This window comes from Microcaecilia unicolor, chromosome 1, assembly GCF_901765095.1.
Source record: "Microcaecilia unicolor chromosome 1, aMicUni1.1, whole genome shotgun sequence".
Lineage (NCBI taxonomy): Eukaryota > Metazoa > Chordata > Amphibia > Gymnophiona > Siphonopidae > Microcaecilia > Microcaecilia unicolor.
The window spans coordinates 707,353,904-707,376,113 of NC_044031.1; the positions used below are offsets into that span (position 1 = coordinate 707,353,904).

General features: G+C 45.8%; 1 protein-coding gene across 7 annotated transcripts in view; it reads left to right on the forward strand.

The window, feature by feature from the left end:
- Nucleotides 1-22,210, forward strand: part of NEDD4 (NEDD4 E3 ubiquitin protein ligase) — a 578,822-nt gene that overhangs the window by 236,819 nt on the left and 319,793 nt on the right. For 3 of the 7 annotated variants that reach the window (XM_030189078.1, XM_030189079.1, XM_030189080.1), the window contains one exon: nt 19,769-19,819. The exons of 1 other annotated variant lie outside the window; for it this stretch is intronic. In XM_030189078.1, coding sequence (XP_030044938.1) covers nt 19,769-19,819 — 51 coding nt within the window. Of the gene's footprint in view, nt 1-1,131; nt 1,140-19,768; nt 19,820-22,210 lie in introns of all 7 variants that reach the window. 3 more of the 7 variants (XM_030189055.1, XM_030189068.1, XM_030189061.1) reach the window with 2 other exon arrangements.

Sequence of the window (22,210 nt, forward strand, 5' to 3'; positions counted from 1 at the left end):
CAAAGTGGTAGTTCTGCGATATAAGAGTTCTGTAACTTGATATCACATGAATAAGGATATTTATTTTAATTTATGTATTTACAGTGCTTGATATACCACAGTGGAGCCAGCAATGGTGACTATGCGGCTAAAAATTAAAAAAAGAAGTAAAGGAGGGAGGAGAAAAGAGGTGGAAAGGACAGAAGGGAAATTAGGAGTGAGAGATGCCAAAAGCTTCAGACGAGAGGTTTTTTTTTTTGTTTGTTTTTTTGTTTTGTTACATTTGTACCCCGCGCTTTCCCACTCATGGCAGGCTCAATGCGGCTTACATGGGGCAATGGAGGGTTAAGTGACTTGCCCAGAGTCACAAGGAGCAGTCTGTGCCTGAAGTGGGAATCTAACTCGGTTCCTCAGTTCCCCAGGTCCAAAGTCCACCACCCTAACCTTGAAGGTTTATGAGGAGGTCACAGTCCTGAGAGAGGGGGGAGGGAGTTTGAGTTTGGGACCAAGATAACTGGAGATGGTAAGGCGTAGAGAGGAAGGTGGGAGATGGCTCAGGAAGTTTTCATTGGAGGATTGAAGGGAGCAGGAGGGAATACTTAAGATGAGTAGTTTATTGATGTAGGCTGGAGTGGTAGGGGAGTGACCTTCAAACACAAGGACCAGAAGCTTGAATTTAATGTGAAGGGAGATGTGCCCAGAGTAAAGGAGAGGGGTGAGATGTAGTTGAAGCAGTGGGCCTGATGAATCAGTTTCACAGCAGTAGACTGGATAAATTGAAGGTTCTTAAGAGTAGAGGGGAAGACCTGCCTAAAGTGAGTTGCAGTATTTGAGACACGTGATCACCAGTGAAAGAAGTGGTGAGCGAATCAGATGGGGGAGAGGAAGGAATGGATAGAATGAATATGGTGTATTTCAGAGAAGGAGCGTACAACGGTGTCGGTTTTGAGCTTTGAAGGTAAATTTGCTGTCAAAGATTACGCCTAGAATATTAACAGTCTCTGAAGGGGAAGGGTTGTTGAGGGGGGGGGGGGGTGAGAGAGTAAGGATTGGGGAAGATGGTGCACTTGCACTTAGAGGTGTTTAAGAAGAGTAGGTTGTCTGTCAGCCAGGTGGAAACAAGGTGAGGGCGGGTGGTAAAAGGTAAGAGAGGATGTAAAGTCAGAAATTAAGATGTTGATGGTAACAGTAGCTTGGATATGTTATGTGGCAGATGATGCATATTTTAGTTACAATCTCCATACCGTAGAATTAGTTCCCCTTTTTACAAACAACAACAAAAGGTGGCTTGCCAACTACCATGCTGCTACTGTCTACTGCATATAGAATCTTCCCGCCCCAAAACAGACAAGTGAATTATAATTGTAAAATATTTATCAAATGCTGCTAATATTTTTGAGACAAAGTGGTTTCAGATTGAGATGAAAAGTTTTTCTAAAACAGAAGTTCATGAGAGTTAATTACCAACATGCATAAGGGAATAAAGCATGAGTGGAATCCCATGGGGGGGCTGGAGAGAGGTGCTGGAATCCCATTGGGGGGGGGGGGCTGGAGCTGAAGGGGACAGAGGTGCTGAACCCGCAGGAGGGAGAGGGGGGCTCTGAAGGCGGGAGCCAGCAGTGGGAAGGCCCTGGAGCAGACCTGTAGGGATCTTCCTTGCTGCTTTAAGGTAGAGAGATATGATGGGAAGGGGGAGGAAAACAAAATACCAGATTGCTGGGGATGGGGGGCAGAGCTGAAGGGGACACATACTGGACTGTGTGGGGGGCTACATGGGGGTGGGGACTGGACTCGCTGGTGGCTGAAGCTAAAGGGGACAGAGTTGCTGAACCCGCAGGAGGGAGGGGGAATGGAGCTGAAGGGGATAGAGGAGGTGGATCTGCAAGGGGGAAGGCTTGAGCTGGAGGGAAGGGAGATAGGTGTGGAGTCCCATGGGGGACTAGAGGGAAGGGAGATAGGTGTGGAGTCCCATGAGGGGCTAAAGGGAAGGGAGAGAGGTGTGGAGTCCCATGGGGGGGCGAGAGGTGTGGAGTCCCATGGGGGGGGGCGAGAGGTGTGGAGTCCCATGGGGGGCTAGAAGGAAGGGAGAGAGGTGCTGGAATCCCATGAGGAAAGGCTGGGTCTGGGGAGAGGTAAGGGAGAGATGGGCTGGACTTCCATGGGGGGGGGGGGCTGGAAGAGAGGTGCTTGAACCATGGGGAGGCTGAAGGGAAGGGAAAGAGGGGATGGAGTCTCATGGAGAGGCGGGAGAGAGGGGCTGGTGTCTCATGGGGAGGCTGAAGGAGGAGAGAGGGACTTGGAGGGAAGGACGGAAGGGAGAGGGGGTTGGAGGGACGGAAGGGAGAGAGAGAGAGAGGGACTTGGAGGCCCATGGGGGGGGGGGGCTGGAGGGAAGGAAGGGAGAGAGAGAGAGGGACTGGAGGCCCATGGGGGGGGGCTGGAGGGAGGGGAAAGAAGGGAGAGAGAGAGGAACGAGGCCCATGGGGGGGGGGGGCTGGAGGGAAGGAAGGGAGAGAAAGGAACTGGATGCCCATGGGGGGCTGGCTGGAGGAAGGGAAGGGAGAGAGGGACAGGAGGCCCATGGAGGGGCTGGAGGGAGGGAAGGACAGAGGCCCATGGGTGGGGGCTGAAGGGAGGAGAGAGATTGGCTGGAATCCCATGGGGGGGCTTGGAATCCTATGGGGGAGGGCTGGAGAGAGGTGCTGGAATCCCATTTTGGGGGGGGGGGGGGCTGGAGAGAGGGGAGAATGATGTTTATATTTTGTGTGGTATAGGAGGAAGTGCATTTCTTTCTATTTCATTGTTGTGGCTTCTTGGGGTTTTAGTTTAATATGTTTATCATTTTTGGTCAGCTATTATGTATTTGGCATTTGTGTTCTGTGTGTGTGTGTGTATTCTGTTAGCATGAATTTTCTTTGTGCCATCCCATAGTAATCTGGTTTGTTCAGTTTTCCCAGTAGTGGAGGGGGTATTTGTGAGGGGAGAAGAGAGACAGGAGTTTTGTTGATCCTTGTTCTGTATCATTTGTGATTTATAAAATGATAATTGCATAGAATATTGTTTCTTTTTAGACTTTGATAACATGATTTAAATTAAAATCATAACTGTTTGAAGCTTTAGTGGGATGGGATCAGACAGTGGCAACAGAGATAATGGGGACGGGGTAGCGACAGAGCTCGTGGGGATGAGACAAACTTTGTCCCTGTGTTGTTCTCTAATAAAAATTTGACCTATTTGCAGTACTTAGGAATCATCTCAGCTCTAGAAAAAAATGAAAAAAAATTGTGAAGTTAATTGAAAAATATAAAAATAAAATGCATATATTTTAAGTATACTTTGCATTATGAAAGTACTTTAAAAATGCTAAGTTATTACCAAGGCTTTAACTAATATGTATCCTTTCTCACTGTTAAGTTTGGGTTTTTATTTATACTAATATTTAATTTTGTGATTTATTTATTACATTTGTACCCCGCGCTTTCCCACACATAGCAGGTTCAATGTAGCTTACATAGTAAATAGAAATACAGGTCTTGAATGAGAATATTACAAATTGTAGTAAACATAGTAATAGTAGGGTTTTAAGGATATGTAAATTGAACTTGGAGAAGTAAACAAAGATGTGCAAAAGGAAAGGAGATTGGGAGAGGGAAGGAGTAGGAAGGCTAGAGAAGAGAAGATTGGGAGACATGGTCTAAGGTATAATAGTCTTCAGGACAAGAATCATGTGGGTAGGCTTAAAAAGTTAAGTTGGGTCATTAGGGTAAGCTTTCTTGAAGAGATGGGTCTTCAGCATTTTTCTGAAGGGCAGATGGTCGTTGATTATTCGGATGGATCTTGGTAAAGCGTTCCAAAGCTGGCTGCCCAAAAATGAGAAACTGGATGCATAGGAGGTTTTGTATTTAATACTTTTGCAGTTGGGAAGGTGTAAATTGAGGTAAGTGCGAGAAGACATTGATCTGTTTCTGGTTGGGAGGTTGATGAGGTTATTCACGTAGTTAGGGGATTCTCCATATATAATCTTATGAATTAGTGTATGGACTTTAAAATTAATTCTGTCTCTGGTGGGGAGCCAATGAAGCAGTTGCGCTATCAAATCTTGGCTTGCCAAAGATAAGTCTGGCTGCCGTCTTCTGGGTAGTCTGAAGTCTTTTCAGGATTATGGTCTTACATCCTAAGAAAACACTCTTGCAGTAATCTTTGTGTCCAAGGGAAGATATGATTTCACTCGTTTCAGAATCCTCATCATGTTGAACATTTTTTTGTGATGGATTTAGTATGGTTTTCGAATGATAGATGGTTATCAATTGTTACTCCAAGGATTTTTAGGTTATCAGATATGGGGAGTTTAAAGTCTGGGGTGCTGAGAGTATTGAGTTGAAAGGACTAGGCACTGTGTTTTCACTTTGTTTCATTTCATTTTGAAAGCGTTAGCCCAAGAGGTTAGGGTGGTCATGCCTGCATTCATTTTATCGGAGATTTCAGATAGATTTAAAGGGGATAAATATGGTGACGTCGTCAGCGTAGATGGTAAGGAAGAGATCTGAGTTAGGTTGTGTTGACCAGTTGTTAGCTTAAATATGTAGCCAGAAATTATCATTGTCAATCCGTCCTCTGGAAAAGATCGTTATAGAGTCATGTGATTTGGACTGGCCCTTTTTACGCCATTGTAAGGTTAAGAAAGCTTTGTAATGGTCAGACCACGGTGTAGGAGACCAATCAATATCGGATAAAACGAAGTTTTGGTCGGTGAAGAATTTATAAGAGATAACATCTAGCGAGTGACCTTTGATGTGAGTGGTTTGTGGTGGAGGTAGGATAAGGTCACATAGGTCAAAAAGATCCATACATTCTCGGGTGTGGACAGACTTGGAGTCCTCTAGGTGTAGGTTTAGGTCACCTACTAAAATTACATTAGGGTTGTTAATGCACAAGTTAGATATAAAGTCCATGAAGGTAGAGTGGCTGTGGGTCCAGTTACAAGGGGGTCTGTAAAATAAAATACAAGTTAGGTAATCGCATAATGTGGGGCTGTGGCGTTTTATTGAGGCAATTTCAAGTTGCGAGGTAAAGCTTTCTGAAATAGGTTCAGAGGAGAAGTTGGATAGTATGTGATGTACATTTTGATTTCATGTGCTGCTCTCCACAAGTTGTGTCTGAAAGACAGATTTTTTTTATCTCAGCAAGAAATCATTATTTTAATTGTATGTCACTATGAGGCTCATTTTCAACAAAGAAAAACATCCAAAAAGTATCATAAAAAGCACCATTTGGATGGATTTATTCTCAAAACATCCAAATCGGTATTTTCAAAACCTGTTTTGCAGACGTTTATGCAATTCATCTGCAATGCATCCAGATCACAAGAGGTCTTGAGTGTTTCAAAGGCAGGATTAGGGTGGATTTATGGTGTGTCTAACCCTTGGATGTTTTACAGCCATAATGGAACAAAATGAAACCGTATAGGGCGAAAACTTTGTTTTGGTCTAGAGGTCTACACCTACCTTTATTACGATTAGGGAACAAAAAGGAGCCCTAAATGACCAGATGGCCACTGGAGAGAATCAGGGATGACCCCCTCCCACCTCTAAAAAATGTGTATAAAAATAGTATTCGCCAGCCTCTATGACAGCCTCAAGTGTTATAGCCAGGTCCATTTGAGCATTCAGGTCCCTGGAATAGTGTAGTGGTAGGTGCAGTGCACTGCAGACAGGTGGATGCAGGCCCATACCTCCCCCCACCTGTTATACTTGTGGTGGAAACTGTGAGCCCTCCAAAATTCACCAGAAACCCACTGCACCCATTAATTGTTTCTTTTGTTTTTTGAGCAGGACCTCAATACAGTGTTAAGACTTTACTTTAGGAATGCTAATATTCATTTTGGTGGGGCTAAAGTATGGATTTATCCTGATGTAACCAAACAGACCCAACTGAAAAGGAAGTCTTTTCTTGCTATGAAACAAAAGACAATAGAAGTTGGTGACTTTTTTCCTAGCCTATCCTTGCAAATGTGTAGTCAAGTTGGGTTTAACAAAATATATTTTTTACTCTCCGGATCAGCTGAAATCGTTTCTAGAGTTGAAACAATTGAAACAACATAAAAGGAAATAGTTGGAGGACTGTCAGCTTTTGTTAAAATACTGTTCTTTATATGTAATCTTCTCTAATTCATAACTCCCCCTCAGGATTGAGGTCGAAGAAAGTGTAACATGTTACTTAATTGAACTGTTAAGTTCTCATATTACTACATTTATTTTTGAATTTTCCTTTTTTTTCCTAAAATTTGATTTTATTGAGAACATATGATGTTAATTACCTAGCTATGTTTCTGAATACAAGTGTACTTTTGTTTAAAAAATTAAACCAATAAATAATCAAACATATAAATGACACTTCTTCCCTTGGTTCATTAATCTCCTCCCATGGCTTTTCCTACCATCTCTATGCTGATGACTCCCAAATCTACCTTTCTACCCCTGATATCTCACCTTGCATCCAAACCAAAGTTTCAGCGTGCTTGTCTGACATTGCTGTCTGGATGTCTCAACGCCACCTGAAATTAAATATGACCAAAACCGAGCTTCTCATTTTCCCCCCCAAACCCACCTCCCCGCTCCCCCCGTTTTCTATTTCTGTTGATGGCTCTCTCATTCTCCCTGTCTCCTCAGCTCGAAACCTTGGGGTCATCTTTGACTCTTCTCTCTCCTTCTCTGCTCATATCCAGCAGACCGCCAGACCTGTCGTTTCTTTCTTTACAACATCCGTAAAATCCGCCCCTTTCTTTCCGAGCACTCTACCAAAACCCTCATCCACACCCTTGTCACCTCTCGTTTAGACTACTGCAATCTGCTTCTTGCTGGCCTCCCAATTAGTCACCTCTCCCCTCTCCAGTCGGTTCAAAACTCTGCTGCCCGTCTCATCTTCCGCCAGGGTCGCTTTACTCATACTACCCCTCTCCTCAAGACCCTTCACTGGCTCCCTATCCGTTTTCGCATCCTGTTCAAACTTCTTCTACTAACCTATAAATGTATTCACTCTGCTGCTCCCCAGTATCTCTCCACACTCGTCCTTCCCTACACCCCTTCCCGTGCACTCCGCTCCATGGATAAATCCTTCTTATCTGTTCCCTTCTCCACTACTGCCAACTCCAGACTTCGCGCCTTCTGTCTCGCTGCACCCTACGCCTGGAATAAACTTCCTGAGCCCCTACGTCTTGCCCCATCCTTGGCCACCTTTAAATCTAGACTGAAAGCCCACCTCTTTAACATTGCTTTTGACTAGTAACCACTTGTAACCACTCGCCTCCACCTACCCTCCTCTCTTCCTTCCCGTTCACATTAATTGATTTGATTTGCTTACTTTATTTATTTTTTGTCTATTAGATTGTAAGCTCTTTGAGCAGGGACTGTCTTTCTTCTATGTTTGTGCAGCGCTGCGTATGCCTTGTAGCGCTATAGAAATGCTAAATAGTAGTAGTAGTAGTAGTAACTGTTAAGTTCTCATATTACTACATTTATTTTTGAATTTTCCTTTTTTTTCCTAAAATTTGATTTTATTGAGAACATATGATGTTAATTACCTAGCTATGTTTCTGAATACAAGTGTACTTTTGTTTAAAAAATTAAACCAATAAATAATCAAACATATAAATGACAAGTGACCGACTCACCCGCAAATGCTCAGTAGAGACTTTCCTCTCTGTCCCGCCCTCGCGTCAAGATGTGATGACGTCAGAGGGCGGAACAGAGAGGGAAATGGACGCTGCTGCTGGAGCCTGGAGACGAAGGAACATCGCCGGCACACCAACCTCTACCCCCCCCCCCCCATCCCCGACATCGTCGCCGCCGCCACTTCCTCCCCCTCCGTGCCGGGCCCCCTGCACTGACATGAGAGCGCCTCTCACCTCCATGTGGAAGCGTTGCAGGCAGCAGCAGAGCGATCTGGGGGGAGGGCAGGGGGGAGAGAGGAGGGTTGCTGGACATGTGGAGAGAGCAGGGCAGAGAGGAGGGTTGCTGGACATAGGGAGAGGGCAGGGGAGAGAGCAGGGTGGGAGGAGGCCAAGGGAAAGAGGAGGGTTGCTGGATATGGGGGAGGGCAGGGGAGAGAGGATGGTTGGTGGACGGGGGGAGGCCAGGGGATACAGGAGGGCTGCTGGACATGGGGGGGAGGGCAGGGGAGAGAGCAGGGTTGCTGGACATGGATCGGGGGAGGGGAGAGCAGGGGAGAGAGGAGGTTTGCTGGACATAGATAGATGGATGGAGGTGAGAATTATTACATTTTGCAAAACACAAATCTCGCCCGTTTTAACGGGCTTAACGGCTAGTATTAACATAAATAAAACTGTGTAACTGTCAAGCCACATTGAACTCAAATTTGTTTGGGATAATGTGGGATATAATGTCACAAATTATGATTAGATTGGCATCTACTACTAATCATTTATATTCAGTATTAGACATACTACTACGTATCATTTATATAGCGCTATTAGACAACGCAACACTGTACACTTGAACATGAAGAGACTGTCCCTGTTTGACAGAGTTTACAATCTAATCAGGACAGACAAACAGGATAAATAGGAGTGGGTAGGGCTTGCCATGGGCCTTACGGTTACTGTGGTATTTTTCCTAATTTATTCATGGAGGAGTTCTGCGCTACTGCGCAGTGAAAGGATTTGAGCAGAATTCTGCCTATTGTGCAGTCTGCTTGCCACCTGCCTGCCTGCCTCCCTCTCTACTTACTCACCTCTCCAGCGTAGCAAGAGGGAGGAGCTGCATAGCTGCAGGTTGCACTGCTTTCTCCTCTGCTGCCTGGCTGTTCCTTTAAGCTATGCAGCTGTATGGAGGCCTGCAAGGGTCAAAGTAACAGTTGGGCCCATGTTGGTTGAGGAGCAGGAAGCGGCCCAATGCGTGGATGTGCAGCAGCTTCTCTTACCATGCTGGATCGATGAGTATGCAGGGAATGGGGGGTGGGGGGGGCTGAAAAAAATGTGGGCCATGTGTGATCAAGGAGGAAGTCTGGAAATAAGTTGGATGGAGGGGGGACTGGAAGAAATGGGGAATGTGTGTGTGTGTGTGTGTGCATGGCATGGGAATAGGTGGAGGTCTGCAGGAAGGTGCATAGGAAACTTTTGTAGCAGGGGTATGGCTGCTGTTGAGTGAGCCCAGCAAAATGCCCAGGGCTGCCTGAAATTGGAGCCCCTCCCCCCATGTCGGGTCTGACATCTCCCCCCTGTACACCTTCATGAATCTGACATCTGCCTGCCTTAATTCCCAGTCCTCCGAATGCCGGCAGGTCATGGCAGAGGCAGTGCTGAAGGATGTCTGGCTGGGCTTTTCTTCTGCCAGGTCCTGCCTCTCCTTCAGTGTTGCCTCTGCCGCGGCCCGCCAGTGTTTGGAGCACCAGGGTGAGGGGAATGGCAGCAGGCATTTGCCTGACCTATGTGGGTGCACAGGATGGAGGGTGCCCCCCAGGCAGAGAATCTAGAACCTTGGACTCTTTTGGGAGGAAGGCGTATCAGGCTGCTATGCTCGCTGCCAAAATCCAGATATACCAGCTCTTCATGAGCATCCACTTACGGACCTCGGTGAGGCAACTGTCTAGCTTGATTGATGCGCTCCCTCCGGAGCAGGCCGAGCCCTTTTGCCAGGTGGTCAGGCAGCAGAAGGCATGTTGAAAATTCCTGACCAGGGGTACGTTCGACACTTTTGATGTAACATCCAGGATTGTTGCCCAAGGTATAGTGATGCGCAGACTCTCATGGCTGTGTGTCCCTGACCTGAATCATTCGGTCCAGCAGCGGATGGCGGATGTTCCTTGCCGGGGGGATAACCCTTTTGGTGAGAAAGTAGAGGATCTGGTTGACCAGCTCAAGAAGCACAATCATGCTATGGATTCTCTCTCCCGCCGGGCGTCTTCTGCTACTACCTCCTCATCTAGGAGGTTTTTTAGAAGGGAAGAGGAGTGCTCCCTATTCCTATGCTAGGCTTAGGTACACTCCTGCTTCTCGGCAGCCTGTCTAGGCTCACTCCCAGCGCCCTCATTCTTGTCAACAGCGTGCATCTAAGGCCTCTGCGGCTCCCCAGCAAAAGCAAGGGACTTGCTTTTGACTGGCTCCAGTTTAGCATAGCCTCAGTAAAAGTGTCCGTGCGGGATGACTTGCCAGTTAGGGGGTGGTTAATATTTTTTCACCAAAGTTGGCCTCTCATAACCTCCGACCTGTGGGTTCTTCAAATAGTCCAGTTAGGATACACCCTCAATCTGGAATCCAAACCTCTAAATTGTCCACCGGGAGCTCATTCTTACAGTTCCCAGCACAAACAGGTACTTGCAGAGGAACTCTCTGCCCTTCTGAAGGCCCAAGCAGTCGAACATGTTCCACCAGGGGAAGAAGGGCTGGGATTCTATTCCAGGTACTTCCTTGTGCAAAAGAAAACAGGGGGGATGCGTCCCATCCTAGACTTAAGGGCCCTGAACAAATTTCTTTTTATTTATTTATTTATATATATACATTACAAGTTTCAACACTTGATAAGAAAATAATGCAAATGCCTATAATATCACAAAAAAAATATTCACTTATAGGTAATAAATTCCTCATTAACATCATAAAAGTCCACAAAAATTGGAGTCCAATGATCCAACTAAGGAGAACACAAAGGAAAATATTTTGAAAAACTTAGATCAAGACAGAAGCATTTACAAGCTAGATACAACAACTTCTTGAGAAACCTTTTTTGGTGTAATAAAAGAGGATAATTGAGAAGGCTCAAAATAAACATATTTTTCATTTTGATACAAGACCAAGCACTTGCAAGGATACTTTAAATAGAAAGTTGCTCCAAGTTGCAAAGTTTCCTGTTTCAGTTGTAAAAATTTCTGTCTACGTTTTTGTGTCTCTCGTGCCAGGTCTGGAAATATTCGTACTAAGAGACGTTACCAATAAAGTGAATGGTATAACTTGTTCCGAATCAGATGTTTCCAAAATAGCCGACACATCTAACACCTGATTATTCACTTGAGCTTGAGAATTTTTCTCCCTCTTTAAGGGAATGTAAAAGGCCTGTGACACTGGAGGAATACGGTCTTCAGTTATTTCAAAGATTTCTTTATAATAAATCTTCAACATTTCCCTTGGGGAAATCATAGGATGAAAAGGAAAATTTATAAAACGCAAGTTATTGCCTCGTGAAGCATTTTCCAAAAACTCTGACTTCCTTCTCAGGTTCACTAAGTCCTTAATCATCGTAGTTTGTACTAATTGTGCCTGTTGAAGTTCTTTTTCCACCTTATTTACCTGTGTTACCAATGATTTTATTTCGGTGTCCATTTCTCTCACTTTCCCTTCAACCACAATTATATCTTCTTTCATTTGCTTTATTTGGGGGCATATCGCCTTGCCCAACTCTACTATCAACATCCAGAGACTGTCCAAGGTAACATCCACAGGTTTTCTTTGAAAAAGAGTAAATAAAATATCTGCAGGCTCACCCTTTTGTTGAGATGTCTCCGTCTCAATTACACCCTGTCTTTCCTCAGTAGATCTCAATATGGCATGTGCAGCTAATACAGTCTATTTTGGTGGAATAGCCTCCCACCCTAAGGATCCCGCTAACACTTTGGCATTCGGGTCCACTGGGGCCGACATCGGTGAGCTGCAAAACACCGGTTGAGGAGGCGGTTCTCTGCAGTCGGGACTCAGAGTGGTTTCAAGCCCATTACTCCGTCCGCTATCTCCAATCGCGGATTTGATTTTGCAGGTCTCTCTCCGACAGAATCATCGAGCTTGCTGCTCTCTGCATATACTGAGTAATCAATCCCGTTGAGGTTGGAGTTCTTTGCTGCTGGGAGGCCGCAGCAGCTCTTCCTCTCCTCTTCGGCATGGTAAAGGGAAAAAAAAATTTAAGGCAAACGTAGAGGAGCATTCAAACGCGTCTGTCTTAATCGGCAGCCATCTTGGACCCCCCTGAACAAATTTCTTGTCCGGGAAAAGTTGAGGATGGTTTCCCTCGGCACCTTTCTTCCCATGATTCAGGAAAACGATTGGCTATGCTCTCTGGACTTAAAGGATGCTTACACCCATATCTCGATACTTCCAGCTCACAGGAAGTGTCTTCGATTTCGGTTGGGAACACAGCACTTTCAGTGCCATGTACTGCCTTTTGGCCTGGCGTCTGCGCCCAGAGTGTTTACCAAATGCCTAGCTGTAGTCGCAGCATCGCTACGCAGACTAGGAGTGCATGTGTTTCCTTATCTCGACGATTTGGCTGGTGAAGGGCACCTCAAAGGCGGGTGCTCTGGAGCCCATGCAAATGACTGTTCGGGTGCTAGAGCTACTGGGGTACATCATAAATTATCCCAAGTCCCATCTCACCCCAGTCTAAGCATTGGAATTCATTGGAGCCCTGTTGAACTCTCAGACATCTTGGGCTTATATTCTGTCCCTGGTGTCCATGGTTCGAGCATCTCACCAGTTCACGGCTCATCAGATGTTGAGACTTCTGGGGCACATGGCCTCCACAGTTCATGTCACACCCATGGCACGTCTACATATGATATCAGCTCAGTGGACCTTAGCTTCCCAGTGGTTTCAAGCTGTGGGGGATCTAGAGGCTGTCATCCAACTGTCCACCGGCTTTCGGAATTCTCTCCACTGGTGGATGATTCAATCCAATTTGACCATGGGACGACCATTCCAAGTTCCTCAGCCACGAAAAGTGCTGACGATGGATGCATCTCTCCTGGGGTGGGGAGCTCATATAGATGGGCTTCACACTCAGGGAGCCTGGTCCTTTCAGGAAAGAGGTCTGCAGATCAACCGCCTGGAAAGAGCGATCTGGAATGCTCTAAAGGCTTTCAGAGATCTGCTATCCAACCAAATCATTTTAATTCAGACAGATGATCAGGTTGCCATTTATTACACCAACAAGCAGGGGGCACCGGATCTCGCCCTCTGTGTCAGGAAGTCATCCAGATGTGGCTTTGGGCTCGCCGTCACAGCATGTTCCTCCAAGCCACTTATCTGGCAGGCCTAAACAACAGTCTGGCCGACAGGTTGAGCAGGATATTGCAACCTCACGAGTGGTCACTGAACATGGGCGTAGTCTGCAAGATCTTCCGAGCGTGGGGCCCCCCCTTCGGTGGATCGTTTTGCCACTCAGATCAATCACAAGGCCCCTCAGTTCTGTTCCAGGCTTCAGGCCCACAACAGACTATCGTCAGATGCCTTTCTCCTGCATTGGGGGACAGGCTTTCTGTATGCGTATCCTCCCATTCCTCTAGTAGTGAAGACTTTGCTGAAACTCAAGCAAGACTGCGGAACCACGATCCTGATTGCACCCTTCTGGCCACGTCAGATTTGGTTCCATTTTCTTCTGGAGTTGTCCTTCGAAGAACCGTGGAGATTGGACTGTTTTCCAACCTTCATCACTCAGAACAAGGGGTAGCTTCTACATCCCAACCTCCAGTCTCTGGCTCTCACGGCCTGGATGTTGAGAGCTTAGAATTCGCCTCCTTGGGTCTTTCAGAGGGTGTCTCCCGAGTCTTGCTTGCTTCCAGAAAAGATTCCACGAAGAGGTGTTACTCTTTCAAATGGAGGAGGTTTGCCATCTGGTGTGACAGCAAGGCCCTAGATCCTCTTTCTTGTCCCTGCACAGACCCTGCTTGAATACATTCTACACTTGTCAGAGTCTGGTCTCAAGACCAACTTCGTAAGAGTTCACCTTAGTGCAATTAGTGCTTATCTTAGCCGTGTAGAGGGTAAGCTTATCTCTGGACAGCCTTTAGTCGTTCGCTTCATGAGAGGTTTGCTTTTCTCAAAGCCCCCTGGCAAACCTCCACCAGTGTCAAGGGATCTCAACGTCGTTCTCACCCAGCTGATCAAAGCTCCTTTTGATCCACTGAATTCCTGCCATCTGAAGTACTTGACCTGGAAGGTCATTCTTGGTGGCTGTTACTTCAGCTCGTAGAGTCAGTGAGCTTCAGGCCTTTATATCATGCACCTTTATATCAATTTCCATCACAACAGAGTAGTCCTCTGCATGCACCCTAAGTTCCAGCCTAAGCTGGTGTCAGAGATCCATCTGAACCAGTCAGTTGTCTTGCCAACTTTCTTTCCGTGTCATTATACCCGCCCTGGCGAAAGCAGTTTGCACACCTTGGACTGCAAGAGAGCATTGGCCTTTTACGTGGAGCGGAGAAAGCCCTTTAGACAGTCCGCCCAGTTGTTTGTTTCTTTTTATCCCACAGGAGGGGAGTTGCCTTCGGGAAAACGCACAGTCTCCAATTGGCTAGCAGATTGCATTTTCCTTCACTTACGCCCAAGGTGGGCTGACTCTGGAGGGTCACGACACAGTTCACAATGTTAGAGCCATGGCTGCGTTAGTGGCTCACTTAAAGTCGGTCTCCACTGAAGAGATTGCAAGGCTGCAACGTGGTCATCAGTCCACACATTCACATCTTACTACTGCCTTCAGCAGGATACCCGACGCAACAGTCTGTTTGGGCAGTCGGTGCTGCAGAATCTGTTCGGGGTTTAGAATCCAACTCCACCCCCCCCCCCCCCCCCCCCCGCCCAGATCCATTTTTGTTCTGTTCCAGGCTGCACTCTCAGTTAGTTGTTTATGGTTTCAGGTCAATCTATGTTATGTCCTCGCCGTTGCGAGGCCCAATTGACCAATGTTAATTGTTTTGAGTGAGCCTGGTTGCTAGGGATACCCCACATGTGAGAACAAGCAAAGATACATACCTGTAGCAGATACTCTCCGAGGACAGCAGGCTGATTGTTCTCACAAACCCACCCACCTCCCCTTTGAAGTTGTTGTTTATTTGCTTTTTGATTAAACTAAGCGGGAACGCTCATGCGACGGGCGGGAAGATGGCCGTGCATGCATGGTGCGTGCTGCACGTGCACCAGAAGACTCTGACAAAACTTTTTTATATATTTTGCTTGCAAAATTGCTGATTCCCGTGCCGACGCAGACGTCAACCCACATGTGAGAACAATCAGCCTGCTGTCCTTGGAGAATACCTGCTACAGGTATGTATCTTTACTTTTCCAGCTTGCCTGTTTGTCCACAAACCTGGACAAACGGGCAGGCTGGAAAAATATGCCCAGATGTCCTATAGTGTCCTGAAAAAGAGGACGTGTCTGGGTAAAACCGAACATGTGGCAGTCCTATCCAGGACCAGGTTTGGAAATCACTGAGCCTAGACTAAAATACTTCCCTAATGGAAGGTAGTATTAAATAGCACTGTGCAGCCCTAAAGGAAATAATTATTTAAATGTTTGTTTCTAGAGGTTAGATACATTTGAAATAACTGCATGTTCCATTCCCAGTGGCACTCATCACTTCACCCCCATTCTGTTGCTCTCACCACTTTTGCTTGCCTTAGTGATAGGTTAGAGGAAGTGGGGAGATTCTGCACAGCTTCACAGTGCAGAACTTGAGTAGACAATTTCCCTCCTATGCTGAATTTTACATTTGCTCTATGGAATTCAGTGTGGGAACCAAAAGCCAGAAGTGCTAACAGCAAGGCAGAAGCAATAGAGTCAACACTGGGCACCATGCAACTGGAAGAAATAATGGAATGAGGCTACTGAGGCAGGATCAGCTGCACAGGCAGTAAAACAGCAGCCTGAACCTGTATCCTGTGCAACTGGAAGGAGGAAGCAGTGGTGGGGTAGAGTCTGGCAAAGTGTATGAGAGAGCAAATTAGTTTTGCTGGGTGAGAGAGAGAATTTGGGTGCAGATAGTGTGAGCCTCGGTTGGTAGAGAAAGCCAGCGACGGTGGGGGCTATCAGGGTTGGAGGTAGAGAGATTTGGGGGTATGAAGCTCCAGCTTGGAAGGTGTACAAGAAATAGCTCTTGAAGACATGTTTTGTCAAAAGATAGGAAAGCTCCAATGGGCATGCATACATAGACCCCATAACCTGGGTCAAGTGGGTTGTCTAAGGAATGTCTGGAGCGCTGTGGAGGGAAGAGCCTTTGAACAACACCATACTGATTGCCTCTTTAGTTTTACTTTGTTCATCTGAGGGGGAATATAGCACCAGATGTCTAACTTTCCCAGAGTTTTTTTTTATCCCATTGATACTGTGAAGTTTTCATGTTCTTAAATTTTGTTATTTATTTTTTGGTGTCCGTGGTTAGGTATTTAAATTTCAAGACTTTATGGATCTTAACTTCTTTTTCCTCATTGATGTATATGAGCTGCTTCTGTTCCCAGCAGGTTCTTTGGTTGAGCTAGGTCAACAGAGAAAGCTGAGGGAGGGGTGAGAGAATAGTGGGGAGGAGGATAGACAGCAAAAGCCTGGGAAAGGGGGGGGGGGGGTCAACCCTCAGGGGATAGAAACAGAGAAAGTTAGGGGAGGTGTTGAGCTGGGGGTTGGGAGTGCTGGGGAGGATAGAGTCTGGGGTGTGGGAAAGAAACAGGGTGAATCAAGTAAGAAGAAAGGCCAGGACTTAGGATGGGAGAATACTGCAGAAAATATTTAGAACCTCCTGCATCATTGAGTAATGTTTCTGTGTTGTATCTTAGACCAGTTATCACTCAGCATTATTATGTGCTATCAAACATATAAACGGCGAGTGACCGACTCACTCGCAAATGTGCAGTAGAGACTTCCCTCTCTGTCCCGCCCCCGCGTCAATACGTGATGACGAGGGCGGGACAGAGAGGGAAACTGCACCGCCGAGGTTGATACCGCACCCGCCCACCCGAGGTCACCGCTACCGTTACCCCCCCCCCCCCCCCCCCCCCCCCACACACACACACACACCCGGCCCGGGCCCTCTCTCCGCTACTAAACTTACACATCCATTCGCCGGAACGCAGCATGCACATCAGCTGAGCTGCCATCGGCCTTCCTTCCCTGCCTGTGTCCCGCCCTCGCTGACGTTACATCACAGGAGGGCGGGACACAGGCAGAGAAGGAAGGGCCGACGGCAGCTCAGCTGATGTGCGTGCTGCGTTCCGGCGAATGGATGTGTAAGTTTAGTAGCGGAGAGAGAGAGGGCCCAGGCCGGGTGGAGGGATGGCAGCGACTCGGGGGGGGGGGGGGAACGGTAGCGGTGGCGACCTCGCGGGGAGGGGGGGGGAAGGAAGGAAAACCCCAATACCAGCCCGTTTTTACGGGCTCAACTGCTAGTGAATGAATAAAGTATGCAGAATCTGTAAAGGTTTTGCACAAATTTTCCCCAGGAGTAAGGATGGTTCTTATCACCTGGAAGATATTTAAATAATGGAGGCAGTATCTTCAGTAAATGATTTTCTTTCTGTTAGTGTTGTAATTCATTTTTATACAGCCTTGGGAGCATTTCAGCCAATTGCTTTTCAGTTGACTAGAACAGTGTTTCTCAAGCCAAATACCCCCAAGCTGAACAAATTTCAGCCGAGTACCCCCAAGCTGTGATTATCTCTGGCAAATGTACATTCCAAAAGCTAACACATTCTAATCACAAAGTAGAAAATGAAATTACTTTTCTGCCTTTATTGTCTGGTCATTTTATTTTTTCTAATCATGTTGGTCCTTGTATCTGGTTTCTGCTTTCCTGTGTCTTCAAACTCTCATGCCAGGGTCTCCTGTCCATTTGATATTTTTTCTTCTCTCCATGTCCATCATCCATCTCCTTTCTCCGGATCCCTTTCTTTCCCTATATTCAGTATCTCTCCTTTTCTGTGTCCCTATCATCCCTCATGTTCAGCATCTCCCCTTTCTCTGTCCTTGTTTTTCCCTATGCCCAACATCTCCCTTCTCTCTTTGCTGCCACTGAACATGGTCCAGCATATTTCCTATCCTCTTCCTATCCCCCATATAGTCTAACATTTCTCCATCTCTCCGCCCCCCCCCCCCCAATCCAGCATCTCTCCCTCCCTCCATAGGTCTAGAATCTCTGCACTTCTCTTCCCTCCATCTCCCATGATCCAGCTTTTCTCTCTTCCTGTCCCTCACCTCTGGGTTAAGCATATCTGTGTCTCCTCTCGACATGCAGCCATGTCTTCTGTCTTCCCCCTCCCCCTTTCTAAGCAGCCTTCCCAAGTCAGTGGCAAACCAGCAGCAGTATCAACCTGAAGACATACAGAACCATTTCTTCTTGTATGCTGCTGCCAGCTCTACTAGCCATACCCCTCTGACAAGAAGTTACATATGGGGTGGGGGGAGACTGGCAGAGATAGCAGCAGCAGCATATGCAGGGAGATGTTTGTATGTCTTCACATTGTTTCTGCCACCAACCTGGGAAGGCCGTGGGAGAGTGGAGTAATAACAGACTGTAGGATGGAGGAACAGGGTGCAACCAGCAGTAGCAGAAAACCAGCACTTGAATTGGCCAATTTTTTTTTCTGACTTGCCAGGGGCTTGCATAACCCTTGGGATTCACGTACTGCATGCTGGAAACCTATGAAATAGGATACTGAAATGCTATTTTCGTCATTTTGTTGTGTGACCTAGGAAGTTCAACTTTTCCATGCACTGATATACTTTGCGTTTCAACTTGGCTCTTCAACCAGGGCTTTAATGGAAGAAGTAACTAACTTGCTATTCACACACACACAAGGAGTGACACTGGCTGCACATACTATCTTTTTTTTATGACATTTGTATCCTGCATTTTCCCAAACAGAGTTCAGGTTCAATGTGGCTTACAATCAAATTATATGCAGGTACTATCTCTGTCCCTAGAAGGCTCACAATCTTGGTTTTTGTACCTGAGGCAATGGAGGGTTAAATGACTTGCCCAGGGTCACACGGAGATGCAATGGTAATCAAACCCAGGATGCTGGCATCAAAGTCCACTGCACTAACCATTAGGCCACTCCTCCACTCTACTGTAGCAGGACATGTATAGCCACTCCTACCCTATCTAAGATAATTTTCAAGCAGCATTCTGACCTCACATGCAACTTTCTTTACATTAGTCCCCTTATTTTCTTTCTCCTGTTACTCTGTTTTATCTGTGCTGTCTAATAAATGTTTTAATGTCTTCACATTGTAATGTAGCATACTCCCCAGGATTCTATATATCGCGCAGAGATTTCTACATGGATATCGAAGCGTTTTCCATAACAATGTGCAGAGGCTAATTGGTTAAACTAATCAGCACTGATAATTAGATGTTAACCAATTATCAGCATATTAATTAGCATTTGCATTCACTACTTGCTAAGCATATTCTGTAGCATGCTGCGTGTAAATTCTAAGTCGCATAGTTGAAAGGGGGGCATGGACTGGGCAGATCATGGGCGTATCTAAAAAATTTGCATGTTATAGAATACCTAATTTAGGCATCTGGATTTACCCGGTTTTACTTGGCATAATTGACCGTGACTAAATTTAGTCACATGGATCAGTGCTTGGAGTAATTGACAGTGACTAAATTTAGTCGCATGGATCGGTGCTTGGCGTATTCTATAAACCATGTGGAAATTTAGGCTTATTCTATAAAGTACACCTAAATTAGGGCATACTTTAAAGAATACGCTTAACTGAATTTTTAATGTAATATATAGAATCTAAGCCACTATGCTATACATTGTATTGTTGTTGTTTGAATATTTTTACTGCTGTAATAGTTTATTGCTTATGTTTGACTTATTCTTGCTGTACACCGCCTTGAATGGATTCCTTCATGAAGGCAGTAAATAAATCCAAATATACGAAAACAAAAAACTTCATTAGAAAAGGATTAAACTGCTGATTTTTTTTTTCTAATTTTGATGTGAAATTTAAAACTGAACTATAATAAAATGTAGGTACACAATCATTTATCTAATTTTTTTCTCATAGACAAGAGATGATTTCCTTGGTCAAGTGGATGTTCCTCTTCATCAGTTGCCAGTATGTATTAACTTGGATTATATCTTAATGCTTATGTTCCAGTGCGCTGTTAAATTTTTAGATTTCAGTACAAGTTACTCCTTGCTATCACCCAGCTGGCTCAGTTTTCAGAATAATCATTTTTGTTTGGATTCACTTAATGTTGCAAACTTTGACCCAACATTAACATAAACACAGACCATGAAGAAAACAGACCTCAGTGCTAAAATGCTCCCTACAGGAAACAAGTACCAGCCTGGGGGCTACATTATTTTAATCATAGTTCCAGCTTTCCTATAATGTTCATAACAAATATACAGTGGAGCGTTAAAAAAAAACACTCAAAAAATACAAAATTAAGGCTTCTAAGGTGCACTTTAGCATGCATACATTTGGCAGCTTAGTAACCACATACTAAAAACTATTCTTTTTCAGTGGAGAGAATGAGTGTTCGTACGCTAACCAGTTAGCACAGCTACATTACCTCACACTAACATGGATACCATGTGAGCTATTACTGCCGACAAAATGGGTGGCGGTGAGTGCGCATCTGGTTATTTGACAAAATGACTATTAATACAAAAAATAGGGAAAAGACGTTTTTATCGCTGCAGTAAAAACGACCTTATTGTGTGGGAGAAAATCTGCGTAAGGGTGCGATAAGGTCACTTTTTTACTGCAGCTTAGTAAAAGGACCCCTAACAGACTTACTTTCAAAAGAGAAAGATGCCCATCTTCCGACACAAATCGGAAGATGGGCGTCCTTGTCACAAGGTTGCCCAAATCGGTGTAATCGAAAGCTAATTTTCGGCGTCCCCGACTGCTTCCGTCGTGGGGACGACCAAAGTTCCTGGAGGCGTCAGAGGCGTAGCAAAGGCGGGACTTGGGCGTGCCTAATACATTGGCATCCTCGACCCACAATGGGAAAAAAAGGGCGTCCCCGATGAACATTTGGACAACTTTACCTGGTCCTGTTTTTCTTACGACCATGTCACAAAAAGGTGCCCGAACTGACCAGATTACCATCGGAGAGAATCGGGGGATGACTTCCCCTTACTCCCCCAGTGGTCACTAACCCCCTCCCACCCTCAAAACAAATCTTCAAAAATATTTTGTGCCAGCCTCTATGCCAGCCTCAAATAACATAGTAGATGACAGCAGAAAAAGACCTGCATGGTCCATCCAGTCTGCCCAACAAGATAAACTCATATGTGCTACTTTTTGTGTATACCTTACCTTGATTTGTATCTGTCATTTTCAGGGCACAGACCATATAAGTCTGCCCAGCACTATCTCTGCCTCCCAATCACCGGCTCTGGGACAGACCGTATAAGTCTGCCCAACAATATCCTCGCCTCCCAACCACCTGCCCCGCCTCTCACCACCAGCTCTGCCACCTGATCTCAGCTAAGCTTCTGAGGATCCATTCCCTCGGAACAGGATTCCTTTATGTTTATCCCACGCATGTTTGAATTCCGTTACCGTTTTCCTCTCCACCACCTCCCGTGGGAGAGCATTCATTCCAAGCATCCACCACTCTCTCCGTGAAAAAATACTTCCTGACGTTTTTCTTGAGTCTGCCCCCCTTCAATCTCATATCGTGCCCTCTAGTTCTACCGCCTTCCCATCTCCGGAAAAAGTTCGTTTGCAGATTAATACCTTTCAGATATTTGCACGTCTGTATCATATCACCCCTGTTTCTCCTTTCCTCCAGGGTATACATGTTCAGGTCAGCAAGTCTCTCCTCATACTTCTTGTAACGCAAATCCCGTACCATTCTCGTAGCTTTTCTTTGCACCATTTCAATTCTTTTTACATTCTTAGCAAGATACGGCCTCCAGAACTGAACACAATACTCCAGGTGGGGCCTCATCAACGACTTATACAGGGGCATTAAAACCTCTTTTCTTCTGCTGGTCACTCCCCTCTTTATACAGCCTATTAACCTTCTACTTACGGCCACCGCCTTGTCACACTGTTTCGTCGCCTTCAGATCCTCAGATACTATCACCCCAAGATCCCTTTCCCCGTCCGTACATATCAGACTCTCTCCGCCTAACACATACGTCTCCTGTGGATTTCTACTCCCTAAGTGCATCACTTTGCATTTCTTCGCATTGAATTTTAATTGCCAAACCTTAGACTATTCTTCTAGCTTCCGCAGATCCTTTTTCATGTTTTCCACTCCCTCCCGGGTGTCCACTCTGTTACAAATCTTAGTATCATCCGCAACAAGGCAAACTTTACCTTCTAACCCTTCAGCAATGTCACTCACAAATATATTGAACAGAATCGGTCCCAGCATCAATCTCTGAGGCACTCCACTACTCACCTTTCCCTCCTCCGAGCGAATTCCATTTACCACCACCCTCTGGTGTCTGTCCGTCAACCAGTTCCTAATCCAGTTCACCA